The sequence below is a fragment of the Salmo trutta genome, chromosome 18 (assembly GCF_901001165.1).
Source record: "Salmo trutta chromosome 18, fSalTru1.1, whole genome shotgun sequence".
NCBI classification, from domain to species: domain Eukaryota; kingdom Metazoa; phylum Chordata; class Actinopteri; order Salmoniformes; family Salmonidae; genus Salmo; species Salmo trutta.
Window position 1 is genome coordinate 40,858,147 of NC_042974.1, and position 20,282 is coordinate 40,878,428.

Genomic DNA, 20,282 nt, shown 5'->3' on the forward strand with positions numbered 1-20,282 from the left:
ATGGAATGCCTATCTCTGTGTTATTCAATGCCCACAGTTAAAAATATCTAATTTGGAAAAGTATGTCAAATTAACCTAATAGGCCTAATGAAATGTTAACATTTTAATGATCATAAACCACTAAATTTGAATGATTTGAATAGCATATAGTGATTGTGGCTCAGTTGGTAGAGCATGGTGTTTGCAACGCCAGGGTTGTGGGTTAGATTCCCACGGGGGGCCAGTACGGAGGAAAGAAAAAAAAATATGAAATGTATTGATTCACTACTGTAAGTCGCTCTGGATAAGAGCGTCTGCTAAATTACTAAAATGTAAATTTCTAATCAGGTGCATATTAGGGCTTTTTTTAAACCAACAGATGGCGATATTCACCCATGCTCACCATTTTATAGGCTACTCGATGTCAACAGTGGATTGACTGGCTGAACTGACGGCTCTACACTGTTCTCCAATTATGGAATGCCCAGTGTATGGTTTGCACTGTGATCAGCACAGCATATAGACAATGTAGGCTCCGTCTCATTTTTCTTTCCACGCTCCATATGGGTGGCGAACGCGCATCATGCATGCGCATACGGCAGCATTGTTATCTGATTAGATTTTCAATGTGGAAAAGGGAACAAACACAGGCTTTCATCGAATTGGTTAGAACATGCACACATCAACCAAGAAATGCAATATTGTAGAGCATATAGCTATTCTCTGTTCGCATGGGGTTGTCTTTCGCAAAAATTTGTATGGCGTTTTGATCGGCGATAGCAGCTTTGGTTATGACTTGGGGATATTCCCAAAACATATTTTTAACGTTTACATGTTGAACCCATGAACTCTGTGACCCCAATAATAATGGAATATTGAAGATGGTAGTGGAGAAGTCTAGTCCTAAGAAATTAATCAAGACACTAGGTTATTTTTTTATTAAATTGAACGCAGAATCAACAATAAAAAGTATTGCAAATAGAGTCATAGCCTATGTTTTAGGATAGAGTGTACAAAAAACGCCTATAGTTCGTGTAATGTGTGCAATTCACTTATTGCGCACAGACAATAGCCAGCGCGCATTTATTTATCCACACATCAACACTGTATGACAACTGCAAAAAGAAAATGTGTCTGAAAAAGTTTAATAACAAAATGTATCTAATTGTCATCGCCGAAATCCACGTTGAAATGCAGAAGTTCCTCTGCCTTGCTGCTGCTGCCTGGCTGTGGTCACTGCACTATTGAGCACAGCATCATCGCGCGCTCAGACACACGCGGGCATCCTACGAGCTGGAGTTCCGAGAGCACTCTGGCCCGTTCGTTTAGTCTCCTTATGATATCTTATCGTTGTTTTTTGTTTAGTTTTTACACGGAAAGAAAATCATTCTGTGGTTGATGGTTTCGGTTGCCTGTCGCAAAATTGGAGTACTTTTGGGTTGGAATGTTTTATGCATGAAGTCAGCTGGATGTGTTCCGAATGTCGGACCTCATGCCCCGATGTTTTCAATGGATTTGAATAGAGTGGAATGAAAGCACGAAGTTTTTTGCTAGACGTTCTACCAATTCCATTGTAACAAGGCATCACACGGATAGATACGCAATGATCTTCGTCACTCTTTATGTCGTTCTGCCTCTTTTAGGTAAGTTTTAGTATCAAGGCCTATGACTAATATACACTGCAAATGCCTAGTGTAAACATACAGTATATAATCTACATTTGTAAATGCACAATGATAATCAGTCAGAGGCCAGCTGAGATAAATAAATAGCAAAATTGGTGGTCGTTATGGAGCGAAATGGGCCATCCAAATGCGTGTCATGCCCAAAGACTAGTGAAAAGTCAATTACGAGCTCATGTATCCTAATCGAAGTGAATTGAGTTCTGATTCTGAACTAGACATAACTAAAGACCGTGACAATTCATTATCATAACCTATATAGGCCTACCCTTGTTATAGCCGACGTTGCAAAAGCATGTACGTCATATTTAATAACTTTACTTATCCTTATCTTATTTATTTTTTGTTGCACAAATTGTTAGGCTATGAAATACATTGAACGCTAGTATTTGGCTAGTAGTCTATGAGATGTTTGTGTTGTTGTTATTGTCACCTTAATTGTATGGAGTTGCGCAATAAAATACAATCAATATTTTAATATCTAAAACTGCTTTCTTTTAGTTTAATCTCAGAATATTTATTGTGACTAAATCGCGTATTGTCTACAATATTTAACATATACACAACAGAAACATTATTATTATTATTAGGCCTATAATTATTTATACTCTCCACAGATGTTTTGTATGCCCAGGAGAATGCTCCTTCTGGTCCCAACCGCCTCGATTGTGTCAAGGCGAGTGAGCAGTGTATGAAGGAGCAAGGATGCAGTACCAAGTATCGGACAATGAGACAGTGCGTTGCTGGAGGGAAGGAGAGAAACTTTAGCATGGTGGCCGGACTGGAGGCGCAGGACGAATGTCGGAGTGCCATAGAAGCAGTCAAGCAGAGCCCCCTGTACAACTGCAGGTGTAAAAGGGGCATGAAGAAAGAGAAGAACTGCCTTCGCATCTATTGGGGAATCTATCAAACTTTGCAGGGTATGCACTATCATTACAGTTGGCTACAACACAGCAAGCACACAATAATTGTCAGAAGTCTATACATTAATATATATTTTTTAAATCCCAGACATGCTGTATGATTAGGCCTAATGTATTGATGGACCATGTAAACTGCTAAAGTAAAAACCGATTCAGTAAGAAAACACCACATTATTAGGTACGTAAACTTTCCCGCCAGTGCATACTGGGAAAGGTAATATCCTTAAGACATCTCTTGGAATGAATCGAGTGTAAAGGCACTTTGCACTCATTATCTTGGAGTTGATCATACACAACAATTGTACTGCTTAATCCCAGTGGCCAGTGGGGCAGAATGGGATCTCTTGTGCAACTGACCACTATACCTAATCAACTGTAGGCTAATGAGTTGTTGGGCAGCATGGACATTGACTGACCCAGATACCCATCCCATGTGTATTTGCATGGCTGTTTTAGGCTGTGTTTACGCATGACCAATTCTGATCTTTTTTTCACTAATTGGTCCTTTTACCAATCAGTTCTGAAGAATATCTGATGTGAAAGATCTGATGTGATTGGTCAAAATACCAATTAGTGGAAAACATATCAGAATTTGGCTGTCTGTGTAAAGGTAGTTGTTAGACAGGCAGCCCAATTCTGATATATCTTTCACCAACTGGTCTTTTGATCAATCAGATCAGATCTTTTCACATCAGATCTTTTTCAGAGCTGATCTGATAGGTCAATTAGTGTCTAAACACAGCCCATGGTAGCTCACAAACATTTAGTGAAAACAATAACCCATGTCCATGCTCTTTAAATTAAATCTTTCTATCTAGCTATACTGAACAAAAATATAAACGCAACATGCAACAATTTCAAAGATTTTACTGAGTTACAATTGATATAAGGAAATCAGTCAATTGAAATACATTCATTAGGCCCTAAGCTATAGATTTCACATAACTGGGAATAGTAGGGATGTGGATCAGAAAACCAGTCAGTATCTGGTGTGACCACCATTTGCCTCATGCAGTGCGACCAATCTCCTTCTCATTGAGTTGATCAGGCTGTTGATTGTGGCCTGTGGAATGTTGTCCCACTCCTCTTCAATGGCTGTGCGAAGTTGCTGGATATTGGCGGGAACTGGAACACTCATGTCGATTCAGAGCATCCCAAACATGCTCAATGGGTGACATGTCTGGTGAGTATGCAGGCCATGGAAGAACAGGAACATTTTCAGCTTTGTTTCAGAATATTCAATTATCTGTCAACAGCTCTGGTGGACATTCCTGCAGTCAGCATGCCAATTAGATGGTCCCTCAAAACTTGAGACATCTGTGGTAATGTGTTGTGTGACAAAACTGCACATTTTAGAATAGCCTTTTATTGTCCCCAGCACAAGGTGCACCTATGTAATGCTCATGCTGTTTAATGGATGGATTATATTGGTGAAGGAGAATTGGTCACTAACAGGGATGTAAACAAATTTGTGCACAAAATTTGAGAGAAAACACTTTACATGTGTTTTTTTTCTCAGTGTATCTGGTTGTCTGCAACATTAACATGACTATTAAGACTGCAAGAGTATGTTAAAAATCACATTGTATTTCATTATTCCTTTCAGGGAACGATTTCCTGGAGGACTCTCCTTACGAGACCATGAATAGCCGGCTGTCTGACATATTCCGACTGGCCCCCATTATTTCAGGTAAAGACATGGATTTATTAAGAGTTTACGATTGTGCCACTTATTGCGAAGTTCATGGATGGACGCCTGGATTCTTTGTGAAAGTATGCAGATTAAATGCTGGCTGTGCATGTTCTTAGTGGAATTGTGTTTAAACATTTTTACAATCCTCACACTTTCCCTATTTTGCCCCAATGAAATGCATGCCCATTGTAAGTGATCTTGCATGGAGATCTATAGTTCTGAGTGTCCAATGAGAGCTCAACACAGTGTGGTGGTGTGGAGTTGGTAAAATGACAAAAATGCGTCACGTTGGAGCATAGTTTATTGGGCTGTGTTTAAATCGCACATCGTTGTCAACAATTCAATCTGCACATTGGTAGTTTATTTTCGATCACATAGGCGCAATCCATTGATGTTATAGTGGCCTTTCTGACTTTGCCTTGGTCTTTGTTATGAGGAACTCCCATCCAGTGCGCGTGAGGTGGCATATTGTGTGGCTAGTGATGGAGAATAAGAGAGTCTGAGATTAGTTTAATAAGCACATTGAAATGGGACAATTTTGTCATCAATGGTGATAGATACATAAACAGCAGAAACTTGAAGAGTCCTTGGGCAAATGAGAGATATCCAAATAACGTTTCCAGAACAATGACTCCAATTTCAGAAAAGTGGAAATGGCTCATAAGCCATTATATATGTTAGTTAGAATGCAGCCAAACATCAATGCTCCATTTGTCACTTAGGAGCATAGTTCATATTAAGGCATATAACAGCCCCAGACATTTTCCGCTCTGAGCTACTAGAACCTGAGAGATTTATGAGAAAGCTCTCAGAATGTGAAGGTGCTTCTTATTCCCTTTTGAAAAGCTCTTTATGTTGATTGACGGTTGCACATTTCTTTCTTAGCGACAGGTCTCACAGATCATCCATTCCACCTCATCTTGGGAGATTTATGGGCCAGGCAGGGTGAGAAGGAGACAATAAGGGTGAGAGGGGAGACAGGACGGGTGTCATAGAGGTTTAGGTCAACGCAGTGCCTCTCACAACCCCTACTCCCAGGCAGCCCTATAACATGGCTGTCTCAGTAAGTCTTAGAGGACTCATAGATCAGCCTACTGATTCATAGTAAGGAACAAAGGGAGGCATTGTGAGATGTAATGAATCTGTAATAGGCCCCTGCTTGGGACCTGAGCCTAATAATCTCCAGTGACACTCTGGGCATTCTCCTATGCACCCTCCTGATTATAGTGAGGTTTATTCCTGATCTTTCCTACACACCCCCAGGCCCTACAGTCCTTATTCCCTCCTCTACTCTTGGTACTGTAGGCCTCCGAAGGACTAAACCAGACATAAAGCTGGAACAATATCAGTGAAACTTATAAGGTACACAGCTGCGTTAAAGCACACTGGGTGTCCTTAATTGTTATTACGAGAAAATAATAGAATAGTATTAGAACAGCAGCTGAAATGTGTGAGGAGGATGTGGAGAGCACTGAGCGTGATTGCATGAACATACACACACACACACACTTGTGCACACACACACACATGTTTGTGCACAGCACACAGTTCTAAGTTAATTTCATTATTTTCAAATATTTTCTCCAGGCAGATAGAATGCTTTTAGCCGTACGATGAGTCAGGGTGAGTCACTTTGAAGTATGAGTAAGTCAGTCTCTTAATGTGGTGGAAGTTGCCACATGAGAAACTTCAGTAGAGTGTACATCCCAGGAACAGAACATATCATCTCATTTTGATTTGATCTATATTTGCCATTTAAATCACATTGAGAATACTAGGAGTGCAAAAAAAAGTTACAAAATCTTGAAACACAAATGAATGAAATCTGCAGATTGCAAATGTATCACATCAGTGACCACCACATCTTTTAATACAAGCGGTGCATCTTGTTTCTTTCCCACTCCATTTCCTCATAGAAACCCTAAGTCTCTTTCAGTGGGAACTACCTGTATTGATGTCTGTTTCACTCTATTAAATGGCTCATTGAATGCTTCTGGGCTTCCGCTGTCTGCAGAGCTCATTGCTTCTCATTATCAAGAAGTGCCATGCTGTTGCCTGAGCGCCAGGCTAGGGTATTGGTGAAACATACTAAGTTTGGAGTAGTTCCTGTGTCAATGGTCACAAAAGCCACAACTGCTGTCATAAGACAGACATGGTGAGTCATCTCATTCAAGGGATGTGCCCTTCTTTAAATATGTTTGAAAGTAAATGGTTTACTCACACAGTCACACATCGTTCAATTACATGCAGAGTTCACCACAGTGCACTTGCTCATGGATGAAGTACCAGATCATTGAATTCATTTTGTGCATTCCTTTGTGTGCGTTTGCATGTGTGTGCGTGTAAGCGAGAACGCCTTTGGAGAAATAGAGAAAGAGAATTCAATAAAATTGTTCCTTTTCCGCCCACCAGTTTGCCATCTTGTGACGCACTGATGCATAGAGAAGGCAGTGAGAGCCCATTTCTCCTAGATTCAAGTGGACTTGCATTACTCCCAGACCATTTGCCCCTGCTGAAGAGGCAAGCAGTGGAGGAAATGGATGAATACACAGCACAGTTTCATATTACCGTAGTCATGTACACTCACTGGTCTGGAGCCTCTCATACTGACCAATGTAAATATCCCCCCGCCCCCTCGATTTTTAGAACTAGAATAAGAAAATGATTGTTTGCTGTATCAAATCAAATCAAATTTATTTGTATAGCCCTTCGTACATCAGCTGATATCTCAAAGTGCTGTACAGAAACCCAGCCTAAAACCCCAAACAGCAAGCAATGCATGGGAAAGAAGCACAGTGGCTAGGAAAAACTCCCTAGGAAAAACTCCCTAGAAAGGCCAAAAACCTAGGAAGAAACCTAGAGAGGAACCAGGCTATGAGGGCTATGTATGCGTGGAATAACATTGGAGGTTGACTCTTCAAAGTCTAAACCAAAAAGAGTTGTTGATGTACTATACCTTTAAACTGAGGAAATGGGTGAAAATTACAAAATGGTCTGGCTTATCGCCACAGAGATATAGCTATGGTACAATCACTCTGTAGATAAAGCCCCTTTTAAATGTCAGCCAATTGTCATTTACTGTTCAGTGCGCCAATAAGAAAAATGAAACCCATGGAAAAAATGTGACACAAAATGTAAAACAGAGTCTTCTGTGCAGCATGGACTGGCTGGACTGAAATTGCCTATATGATGAGGTAGAGGTGAAAAAGGGATAAGGACATCAACAAATCTGGGAAGTACTACTATGAATAAAGATGAGTTTCTATATCACTCCATTATTTTCTAAGACCTGTAGATGACCTTTCCCCATTATGTTTTTGTGGTTTAAGCTGATGACAGATCATGATGATGATTATGAGGTCAGCACATAAACATGCAAAAGTGGCATTTAAAGGATTCTCTCTGAAGTCTTTGAGCTGTGTATGTGTGAAAACCCATGTAGTCCCACCCTTGCAGACGGACCACACAGCACCTTAAATCCCCATACTGACACGATGCTGAGAGCCTGTCAACACAGCTCACTGCTGTTGGAATGCCACTCTTATAATGAACTCAGAGTCCAGCGGTGTATGAGGACAGACTGCCACTTGGGTTCTTATAGAGTGAGAGGAGGGAGAGGAATGGGAGAGAACAGTATTTGTGTTGTTTGGACTCAAGAGTACCTCTGCACTTTATGATGTGTTGGGAGAAGTATTATGACAGCTCCAACCCTAGATTCCACCAACCAACCAAAACCACTCTCAATGTTATTGCTTTGGTGTTTGACTCTCTGTACTTTCCCCAACTGAAAATGTTTGTGTGAGAGAAAGAGAATATAAAAAGGAGATGTCTTTGATGGTAGCATTTCCATATCAATATTCCCTGTGCCACCTGACAAACAAATGTCATTAAAATGGCTACTTTGATAAAGCAGCTCCATTTCCCCCGTCTGGCTGTTTGTGTCAGGATGTGTCAATCACAGGCCAAGCCTGGGCCTTTGATGTCGGGGTACAGCTGTACTCTATCTGTCAGAGTTGTGGCCTCAGCCTCCTCAGTGAGCACTGACTGAGATAGGAGTTCTATGTTAACGTTCCCTTGCTCCCTCCTTCCTACTTTACAAGGGTTTTTTGTTCCGCTAAAGACTCCCAAATCCACCTAGAGTGTGATGTCGTAGGGAGACTTCTCATCTGAAAGCTAATCAATAGCCAGACATGTTAAAATAGAAACCTGAGGCTGTGAGTACAAAAAACTATTGATTTGTTTTTTCGCCCGAGCTCTTCTGTTGGACTGGATCAAAGGATAATCCCTATGTTGCTGGAGCTCAGGTATACGGTTCCACCAATGCACATCGGTCTGGAGGAGTCGAGAAGCTCCACAGGGTTGTCTTGACTCCTCCACTCTCATTGGCCGTCTTAGAAGATGTAGGGCAGGGGTTCCCAAAAATGTTTGCACCGTGACCCCACCAATGTAAGAATGTGATGTAATCAAAAGCCAATGTTGACTTGTTTAATTGGGGCTATGACAGTTTATTACAAATCAGTCTGTCAGCATTTTTGGACGATATTTAAATCTTAAAGAAGTGTGTGTTGAAGTGACTGAAATGTATCAGGAAGGTATTGGGAAGTTCAAAAGATACTCAGGCAATAATTTTGTATGACCTTCTGTGTAGAAGGTCATTGATAATGTTCCTTTCCCCCCAGTCTGATTAAGTGCCTGGTCTTGCCCACTCTGTTCTAATGAGTCCTTGTGGGCATTGTAGAGGGAAACACAAGACATGGATGTGATCCTCAGAATCTTATCTTTCAGTAGATGAAACTGTTAAAAAGCCACATTTGTAGGAAGACAACAGAAACCACTCAGTTTTTTACAACCGCATCTAGTGGCTACCGGAAGTTATGGACTTAACGATTCGGTTCTATGAACCAAGCACAAGTTTCTCTTGCGACCCCATTTCCAAATCAGGCAAATCCTATTTTGGGGATTGCTGCTGTAGGGATTGATTATAATATTAGATCTCAGTGAAGGTTTTTAATAGTCCTTCAAATACTACATAACATCCTGGATGTCTGTTGTTGTCTGTCTGTTTGACTTTCATCCAAAAGTCCATAGCTGTCCCTCCAATTCACACGGAGGATTTAGCCACAGGTTGAGGGGCTTTAGCTGCTTAACACACAGACACCGTTCCAGACATTACTCTCACAGCTGCAGCTTAATGGCAGAATAATGCTAACAGCAGCATCAGGTTGCAGCCTTGTCCCTGCCGCTAGCTCTATGCAGCCAAAAAATAATTTAGTTAAAGGTGACCAGAATGGAGTCCTCCTGGGAGGTTTCTGATTGGATATAAAGTGGGAGAGTGATTCATCACAGTTAATCAACGCTCCTGACAGCTCGAATCAGCAGGGGCGCCACATGTGCCAGCTACATCTATTGCTTTTCTGCCCAGATGCATGCCAATTATCCATACCGCAAACAGTGAGGTGTCAGTATAAAGTCAGATAGATGTCGTGAGTAACCATGTTTGATGAAATATTCACTGGCTTCATACAAAAAAAGGTCTATTGTAGTTGTTTGGTACAATATTTTTTTTTTCATTGGTTAGGATTCAATTGATTATTATGCAAAGGCATACATACTGTATCATAGGATACCTTTCTTGGATGGGCAAGACCTTTAAGTACATGACTAAAAGTATGTGGACACCTGCTCGTCGAATATCTCATTCCAAAATCACGTGCATTAATATGGAGTTGGTCCCCCTTTGCTGCTATAACAGCCTCCACTCTTCTGGGAAGGCTTTCCACTAGATGTTGGAACATTTCTGCAGGGACTTGCTTCCATTCAGCCACAAGAACATTAGTGTGGTCAGGCACCGATGTTGGGCGATTAGGCCTGGCTCGCAGCCAGCGTTCCAATTCATCCCAATTTCGTTCGATGGGGTTGAGGTCAGTCAAGTTCTTCCACACGGATCTCAACAAACCATTTCTGTATGGACCTTGCTTTGTGCACGGGGGCATTGTCATGCTGAAACAGGAAAGGGCCTTACCCAAACTGTTGCCACAAGGTTGGAAGCACAGAATAGTCTACAATGTCATTACATGCTATAGCGTTAAGATTTCCCTTCACTGGAACTAAGGGGCCTAGCCCGAACTATGAAAAACATCCCCAGACCATTATTCCTCCTCCACCAAACTTTACAGTTGGCACTATGCATTCTGCAGGTAGCATTCTCCTGTCATCCACTAAACCCAGATCCATCCGTCGGACTGCCAGATTGGGAAGCGTGATTCATCACTCCAGAGAACGCGTTTCCACTGCTCCAGTCCAATGGTGGCAAGCTTTACACCACTCCAGCCAGCACTTGGCATTGCACATGATCTTAAGCTTGTGTGCGGCTGGAAACCACTTCGTGAAGCTTTCGCCGAACAGATCTTGTGCTGACATTTCTTCCAGAGACAGTTTGGAACTCGGTAGTGAGTGTTGCAACCGAGGACAGACGATATCATCGCGCTACACTCTTCAACACTCGGCGGCTTACCACTTGGCAGCTGAGCCGTTGTTGCTTCTAGACGTTTCCACTTCACAATAACAGCAATTACAGTTTACCGGGAAAGCTCTAGCAGGGCAGAAATTTGACGAACTGACTTATTGGAAAGGTGGCATCCTATGACAGTGCCACATTGAAAGTCACTGAACTATTCAGTAAGGCCATTCTACTGCCAATGTTTTTCTATGAAGATGTCATGGCTGTGTGCTCGATTTTATACACCTGTGTGGCTGAAATAGCTAAATCCACTAATTTGAAGGGGTGTCCCAATACTATTGTATATATAGTGAACATGTAGATGTTTAACCCTTTTTAAGGCTGCAGCTGTTTGTTTGTTTTTTTCCGAGAGGGAGGTACTGGTTTTTCTGTGTGTCTGTGACTCTTCTAATCATGATTTAATGTTTTGTTTTTAGTGGTAGATCAACTTTAATTTTGGAGAAAGATTGTGAGTTCTATCAATTTCATTGTTTACATAAATTCTAAACCCCTTATTTTTTATTTATAAAAAAAGTCAACCCTACCACCCCTCTCCTGATTGGAGTAAAGTAACGGACAACAATACTTTGACTGCTACTTAGAACTATTTTCGCTCGCATGTACGGTACAGGTAGTTAAGTAATTATACATGTAGTCCTAATTTACTCTTTCTGCAAGTGCTGGATTTTTATCCACATTAACCCAACTTTCCCAGTATAATGCCATTTTGCAATTTCCTTTTGCAATACATCCCTCCATTTTAATGTGATGTCTTACGAGGATCTTGAACCTCCCTATTTGTAATATTTCGACCGATATTGCCCTAAAAAGAATTACATTACCCATGAGTATAATGATATTTCCCATTGACTGATTGTGTTTTTTCCGATCCCCTAACAATACAGTTATTGCTGGTAATATTAGTAGTCTTTTGACTGTACAGGGCGTTTGTGCTGCAGCACCTGTCTCGAGAGAACCCCCCCACTTTTAATAACAATTTTAGTCAAGAAATTTTCCTGGAAAACGTCCATGAAAATATACATCTCTCCAGTATCCAGCTGTTTTTGGCTTTGTGCCATTCTTGATCTCAAGGATGTTAAATGAGGGCATTGATACATAGATTAGAAGTTTTCACGTTCTAATTTCCAAATCAAATGTTATTTGTTACAACAGGTGTAGACATTACCATGGAATGCTTACTTACAAGCCCTTAATGAGCAATGCAGTTCAAGAAATATAATTAATAAAATATTTACTAAATAAATAAAGTAAAAAAATCGAATCAATCAAAAAGTAACATAATACATTTACATGACAATAACGAGGCCGTGGTGTTGTTGTGCCCTCTTCACAACTGTCTTGGTGTGTTTGGACCATGCTAGTTTGTTGTGTGGACACCGAGGAACTTGAAACTCTCGACCCGCTCCACTTAAGTCCCGTCGATGGTAATGGGGGCCTGTTCAGCCCTCCTTTTACTATAGTCCACGATCAGCTCCTTTGTCTTGCTCACATTGAGCGAGAGGTTGTTTTCCTGGCACCATACTGCCAGGTCTCTGACCTCCTCCTTATAGGCTGTCTCATTTTCTATCACGTTTAAGGTATGACCCAGATGCAGACAGTGTCAAAGAAACAAAAGTTTATTCCTTAAACAGGGGCAGGCAAACGACAGGTCAAAGGCAGGCAGGGGTCAATAACCCAGAGAGGGTGCAAAGGGTTCAGAACGGCAGGCAGTCTCAGGGTCAGGGCAGGCAGGGGTCAATAATCCAGTAAGGTAGGGTAAGGTACAGGACGGCAGTCAGGCTCAGGGTCAGGGCAGGCAGAATGGTCAAAACCGGGAAGGACTAGGAAAGGAGCAAGAAACAGGCAAGAGCAGGGGAACAAACGCTGGTAGGTTTCACGAACAAAACAAACAGAGAACACAGGTATAAATACATAGGGGATAATGGGAAAGATGGGCGACACCTGGAGGGGCGTGGAGACAAGCACAAAGACAGGTGAAACAGATCAGGGTGTGACATCTTCAGATCTTCCATTTGGGTTTAGTTAGTGTAAATCCATCAATTCAATGTTTACTTACCAAATTACCAGACAATCGTGAGCTGGCATTTGTAGGCTAATTACTGTGGATGTTATCCATACATGTCTTACTTTTGTTGAAAGTATAAATTACAGTAAACATCCCCTTGACCTCCTGAGTCCCATACTACAAATCAGGTTCGAGGAGTTAGCGAGGTAACTTTGGTCAACTCTGGGTTCAACTTGGGATAACCAGTCACACAAATGTGGCTCACCTTTTAGCCAGGTACATTTCTATGGCAATGAATCCCTCAGTACTAACCTGCTCTGGGTCAGGCTAACTCAAGGGTAACTCCACTTGTCCTGAATGAAGTGTCTGAGTCGTGAGTTGAGCACCAATGAAATCATATTCCCTCCCTCTTGCAAAGATCCCTTACATCACTGATTAAATATTCTATTACTTGCTTTTTTGTGTTAAAAATAGTCACCTTAAAATAACTACAGTGCCTTCAGAAAGTATTCATACCCCTTGACTTATTCCATGTTTGGGTGTGTTACTGCCTGAATCTAAATTGGATTAAATATTGTGCTCACCCATCTATACACAAAACCCTATAACGAAAAAATGAAAACATGTTTTTATACATTTTTGCTAACTTATTAAAAATTAAATACAGAAATATTTTACATAAGTATTCCTGAGTCAATAGATTACGTTTGGCAGTGATTACAGCTGTGAGTCTTTAGAGGGTAAGTCTCTAAGAGGTTTGCACACCTGGATTGTACAATATTTGCACATTATTCTTAAAATAATTATTCAAGCTCTGTCAAGTTGGTGGTTGATCATTTCTAGACAGCCATTTTCAAGTCTTGCCATAGATTTTCAAGCCGATTTAAGTCAAAGCTGTAACTGCTACTCAGGAACATTCTATGTCGTCTTGGTATGCAAATCCATTGTATATTGGCCTTGTGTTTTAGGTTATTGTCATGCTGAAAGGTGAATTGGTCTCCCAGTGTCTGATGGAAAGCAAACTGAACCAGGTTTTCCTCTAGGATTTTGCCTTTGCTTAGCTCTACATTTCTTTTTATCCCCCAAAAACTTCCTAGTCCTTGCAGATGACAAGCATACCCGTAACATGATGCAGCCACCACTATGCTTGAAGGTATGGAGAGTGGTACTCAGTAATGTGTTGTGTTGGATTTGCCCCAAACATAACACCTTCTATTCAGGACATAAATTGCATTTTTTTGCCACATTCTTTGCAGTATTACTTTAGTGCCTTATTGCAAACAAGATGTTTTGGAATATTTTTATTCTGTACAGGACTCCTTCTTTTCCCTCTGTCATTTAGGTTAGTATTGTGGAGTAACTACAATGTTGTTGACCTATCCTCAATTTTCTCCTATCACAGCCATTAAACTCTGTAACTGTTTCAAAGTCACCATTGGCCTCATGGTGAAATCCCTGAGCGGTTTCCTTCCTCTCTGGGTTAGGAAGGACGCCTGTATCTTTGTAGTGATTGGGTGTACTGATACACCATCCAAAGTGTAATTAATGCTCAAAGGGATATTCAATGTCTGCCTTTTTTTGTTATTGCCCTTTTTCTCCCAATTTCGTGGTATCCAATTGGTAGTTAGAGTCTTGTCCCATCGCTGCAATTCCCGTATGGACTCGGGAGAGGCAAAGGTCGAGAGCAGTGCGTCCTCCGAAACACAACCCAGCCTAGCCGCACTGCTTCTTGACACAATGCCCACCACACAGGAAACACCATACACCTGGCAACCGTGTCAGCGCGCATTGCACCCGGCCCGCCACAGGAGTCACTAGTGCGCGATGGGAGAAGAACATCCCTGCGGGCCAAACCCTCCCCTAACCCGGACGACGCTGGGCCAATTGAGCGCCGCCCTATGGGTCTCCCGGTCATGGCCGGCTGCGACAGAGCCTGGACTCGAACCAGGATCTCCAGTGGCACAGCTAGCACTGCGATGCAGTGCCTTAGACCACTTTTTTTTACCAATAGGTGCCCTTCTTTGCGAGGCATTGCAAAACCTCCCTGGTCTTTTTGGTTGAATCTTTTCTTTTTTTTGTACAATATATTTATTCACATTTCTTTTACAATCAGCAAAATATGACACAGATAATGCCCCGTTTTTCCTTCCACCTACACAAAACACCATGCTACATGGGAGCACATCGTGCAAAACCCATCCCTCCCCTCTACCGTTATTAGCCTAAATGATTAACCGCACCACATGACCTTCACATTCAATGCTAGAAAATTTATTATTCAACGCAAAAACAAATAATAATAATAGTAAAACATTAATGAAGAAAGTAATAAAGAGGCAGCTAAGGTGATGACTCTGGAAACTGCTGAAAGTCACTCCAGACATCAGTAAATTCAAAGGGTTAATACGTAAATTGTATGTTATTTTATCAGATGGAATATAGGAACTTAGTTCTTTTAGCCACATCTGCTTGCTTGGCAGAATGTCACTCTTCCATATAATAGCTATGCATTTATTGGCTGCAATGACTGCCAATTTAATTAATCTGGTTTTGCTACCAATATTAACTGGGAGAACAGAGTCATCTCCAAGAAGAATAAGGGAATGTACTAGTGGTGCCATCATATTAGTGACCTGTGATAAGATCTGAATAATGTTTTTCCAATAATTTCTTAGTTCTGGGCAGGACAAAAGCATATGCATAAGTGTGCCCACCCCCATTTTACACCTTGGGCAACATTTTGAATATTTAGAATTGATCTTATACAGTCTCTCTAGTGTAAAGTAGACCTTTTGTAAAATATTGAATTGCATCAACTTCTGCCTTCTGTTATTAAATGAAAGAAGCTGAGCATCTAAAAAGAGATTTCCCCATTTCTCACCCTCAAAAATGAGACCAAGGTCATTATGCCATTTCAAGCAAGTCTTCAGAGCTTCATCGTTCCCCAACAGAGCTTGAAGACTAGAGTACATGTAAGAAATGAAACCTTTTACCCCTTTCTTCTCCAGCCACAGTTTATCAGTTATAGGTTTACTCATGGGCTGAATCCTACATCCCTGCTGGGTGGCAATATAGTGCCTAGCCTGTAGGTACTTGAAGAAATGAGTTTGAGGTAACTGAAAATGAGATGCCAGTTGTTGAACGGATAGTAGTTCACTTTCTCTATACAGATTACCAAATGTTTTAATTCCTTTGTTGAACCAAGAAAATACAATACCATCTCTAGGGCTTTGGGTAAGATTGGGTTATGATAGAATGATGTTTGTTGATGTATAAACTCAGAAAAAAAAGAAACTGCCCTTTTTCAGGATCCTGTCTTTCAAAGATAATTCGTAAAAATCCAAATAGCTTCACATATCTTCATTGTAAAGGGTTTGAACACTGTTTCCCATGCTTGTTCAATGAACCATAAACATTTAATGAACATGCACCTGTGGAACGGTCGTTAAGACACTAACAGCTTACAGACGGTAGGCAATTAAGGTCACAGTTATGAAAACTTAGGACACTAAATAGGCCTTTCTACTGACTCTGAAAAACACTAAAAGAAATATTCCCAGGGTCCCTGCTCATCTGCATGAACGTGCCTTAGGCATGCTGCAAGGAGGCATGAGGACTGCAGATGTGGCCAGGGCAATAAATTGCAATGTCCGTACTGTGAGACGCCTAAGACATTGCTACAGAGAGACAGGACGGACAGCTGATCATCCTCACAGTGGCAGACCACATGTAACAACACCTGCACAGGATTGGTACATCCGAACATCAAATCTGCGGGACAGGTACAGGATGGCAACAACAACTGCCCGAGTTACACCAGGAACGCACAATCCCTCTATCAGTGCTCAGACTGTCCGCAATAGGCTGAGAGAGGCTGGACTGAGGGCTTGTAGGCCTGTTGTAAGGCAGGTCCTCACCAGACATCACCGGCAACAACGTCGCCTATGGGCACGAACCCACCGTCGCTGGACCAGACAGGACTGGCAAAAAGTGCTCTACACTAACGAGTCACGATTTTGTCTCACCAGGGGTGATTTTTGGATTCGCGTTTATCGTCGAAGGAATGAGCGTTACACCAAGGCCTGTACTCTGGAGCGGGATCGATTTGGAGGTGGAGGGTCCGTCATGGTCTGGGGCGGTGTGTCACAGCATCATCGGACTGAGCTTGTTGTCATTGCAGTCAATCTCTAAGCTGTGCGTTACAGGGAAGATATCCTCCTCCCTCATGTGGTACCCTTCCTGCAGGCTCATCCTGACATGACAGTCCAGCATGACAATGCCACCAGCCATAGTGCTCATTCTGTGTGTGATTTCCTGCAAGACAGGAATGTCAGGGCCAGTGAAGAGCCCGCATCACAATCCCATTGAGCACGTCTGGGACCTGTTGGATCGGAGGGTGAGGGCTAGGGCCATTCTCCCCAGAAATGTTTGGGAACTTGCAGGTGCCTTGGTGGAAGAGTGGTGTAACATCTCACAGCAAGAACTGGCAAATCTGGTGCAGTCAATGAGGAGGAGATGCACTGCAGTACTTAATGCAGCTGGTGCCCACAACAGATACTGACTTTTACTTTTGATTTTGACCCCCCCCCCCTTTGTTCAGGGACATTTCTGTAAGTCACATGTCTGTGGAACTTTTTCAGTTTATGTCTCAGTTGTTGAATGTTGTTATGTTCATGCAAATATTTACACATGTTAAGTTTGCTGAAAATAAACACAGTTGACAGTGAGAGGACGTTTCTTATTTTGCTGAGTTTAGATCTATGCCCTTCTGTTTGGTTACATACTTCAATCCATATATTTAAAGTGTTTTTTATGAAAGGGTTGTTTATGAGACCTAGCATAGCTTTAGGTGGGCTAATATAAGGTATAGATGCCAATATAGCAAGAGTCAGACACTCTTCCTCTATCTGTCTCTAAGAGGGTGAACTTGTTGTATTTTGCCATATCCACTCAGCCTTTAACTGAGATGCCCAGTAAACTGGAAGTCAGGCAGAGTAAGTCCTCAGAGTATGGTATGGATAAAGTTGTGAGTTTCACTCTGGGGGGTTTCCCTTTCCACAGAAATTAAGAAACGTTCCTATGAAGTTGATTGAAAAAAACTTTGGGAATAGGAAACTGCAAGGTTTGATATATTCATCTTTGCACAATTGACCCAACCAGTAAGAGAAATTGCCATCTATACAATTCTTCCACAACCTTTTTGAGAAGTGGAGTATAGTTCAGTTGATATGTCTTAATAATTTCAGAAGAAATTTGCAATCCAAGATATGTCATTTTCTGAGGTCTCCAAGAAAACAGCTTGTCTAAGATTGGGTTCTGCATAGTTGCCCTGTTAAAAGGCATAATTATACTCTTCGATAGGTTTACTTTATATCCTGAAAAGGTCCCATATTCATTCAGTATGTCAACTAATGATCGGAGTGAAATTTCTGATTTAATGAGGTAAAGCAAAATGTCATCAGCATATAGCGAGACCAGATGTTCACCCCCACCTATACGAACACCATGGATGGATGGATGAGATCTAAAAGCTTCTGCCAGTGGCTCTATAGCCAAAGAAAAAAGGAGAGGACTAGCGGGACAACCCTGTCTTGTGCCACATGATAGAGAGAACTTTGAGGAACATTTCCATTAGTCAGGATCTGAGCTACTGGACATTTGTACAGTAATCTAATCAGAAATACATATTTAGGGTCCAATATTCATCCCCTGTAAAACTTCAAACAGGTAGCTCTATTCAATGCGGTCAAAAGCTTTTTCCACATCTAATGAAGCCGCCACTACAGGTTCTTGGTCAATTTCTACATACAGTGAGGGAAAAAAGTATTTGATCCCCTATTGATTTTGTACATTTGCCCACTGACAAAGAAATGATCAGTCTATAATTTTAATGGTAGGTTTATTTGAACAGTGAGAAACAGAATAACAACAAAAAATCCAGAAAAAAACGCATGTCAAAAATTTTATAAAATGATTTGCATTTTAATGAGGGAAATAAGTATTTGACCCCTCAGCAAAACATGACTTAGTACTTGGTGGCAAAACCCTTGTTGGCAATCACAGAGGTCAGACGTTTCGTGTAGTTGGCCAGCAGGTTTGCACACATCTCAGGAGAGATTTTGTCCCACTCCTCTTTGCAGATCTTCTCCAAGTCATTAAGGTTTCGAGGTTTCTGGCTAGGCCACTCCATGACCTTAATGTGCTTCTTCTTGAGCCACTCCTTTGTTGCCTTGGCCATGTGATTTGGGTCATTGTCATGCTGGAATACCCATCCACGACCCATTTTCAATGCCTTGGCTGAGGGAAGGAGGTTCTCACCCAAGATTTGACGGTACATGGCCCCGTCCATCGTCCCTTTGATGCGGTGAAGTTGTCCTGTCCCCTTAGCAGAAAAACACCCCCAAAGCATGTTTCCACCTCCATGTTTGACGGTGGGGATGGTATTCTTGGGGTCATAGGCAGCATTCCTCCTCCTCCAAACACGGCGAGTTAAGTTGATGCCAAAGAGCTCCATTTTGGTCCCATCTGACCACAACACTTTCACCCAGTTGTCCTCTGAATCATTCAGCTGTTCATTGGCAAACTTCAGAAGGGCATGTATATGTGCTTTCTTGAGCAGGGGGACCTTGCGGGCGCTGCAGGATTTCAGTCCTTCACGGCGTAGTGTGTTACCAATTGTTTTCTTGGTGACTATGGTCCCAGCTGCCTTGAGATCATTGACAAGATCCTCCTGTGTAGTTCTGGGCTGATTCCTCACCATTCTCATGATCATTGCAACTCCACGAGGTGAGATCTTGCATGGAGCCCCAGGCCGAGGGAGATTGACAGTTCTTTTTTTTTCCTTCCATTTGCGAATAATCGCACCAACAGTTGTCACCTTCTCACCAAGCTGCTTGGCGATGGTCGTGTAGCCCATTCCAGCCTTATGTAGGTCTACAATCTTGTCCCTGACATCCTTGGAGAGCTCTTTGGTCTTGGCAATGGTGGAGAGTTTGGAATCTGATTGATTGATTGCTTCTGTGGACAGGTGTATTTTTTACAGGTAACAAGCTGTGGTTAGGAGCACTCCCTTTAAGAGTGTGCTCCTAATCTCAGCTCATTACCTGTATAAAAGACACTTGGGAGCCAGAAATATTTCTGATTGAGAGGGGGTCAAATACTTATTTCCCTCATTAAAGTGCAAATCAATTTATAACATTTTTGCCATGGGTTTTTCTGGATTTTTGTTGTTATTCTGTCTCTCACTGTTCAAATATACCTACCATTCAAATTATAGACTGATCATTTCTTTGTCAGTGGGCAAACGTACAAAATCAGCAGGGGATCAAATACTTTTTTCCCCTCACTGTAAATATTAAATAATCTTCTGATATTATCAGCAGATGAGCGGTTCTTACAAAGCCTGTTTGGTCCATATCAACCAAGTCAGGAAGAACCTTATCTAGTCTAAGAGCTATGAGTTTTGCAAGAATCTTATATG

At 41.7% G+C, this 20,282-nt stretch overlaps 1 protein-coding gene across 1 annotated transcript in view; it reads left to right on the forward strand.

Moving 5' to 3' along the window:
• Window positions 1-941: 941 nt before the first annotated feature.
• Window positions 942-20,282, forward strand: part of gfra1a (gdnf family receptor alpha 1a) — a 95,184-nt gene continuing 75,843 nt past the window's right edge. The window contains exons 1-3 of the mRNA XM_029698595.1: window positions 942-1,622; window positions 2,279-2,581; window positions 4,191-4,274. Of these exons, the coding sequence (XP_029554455.1) occupies window positions 1,583-1,622; window positions 2,279-2,581; window positions 4,191-4,274 (427 nt within the window). The 5' untranslated portion in view covers window positions 942-1,582. The remainder of the gene's footprint in view (window positions 1,623-2,278; window positions 2,582-4,190; window positions 4,275-20,282) is intronic.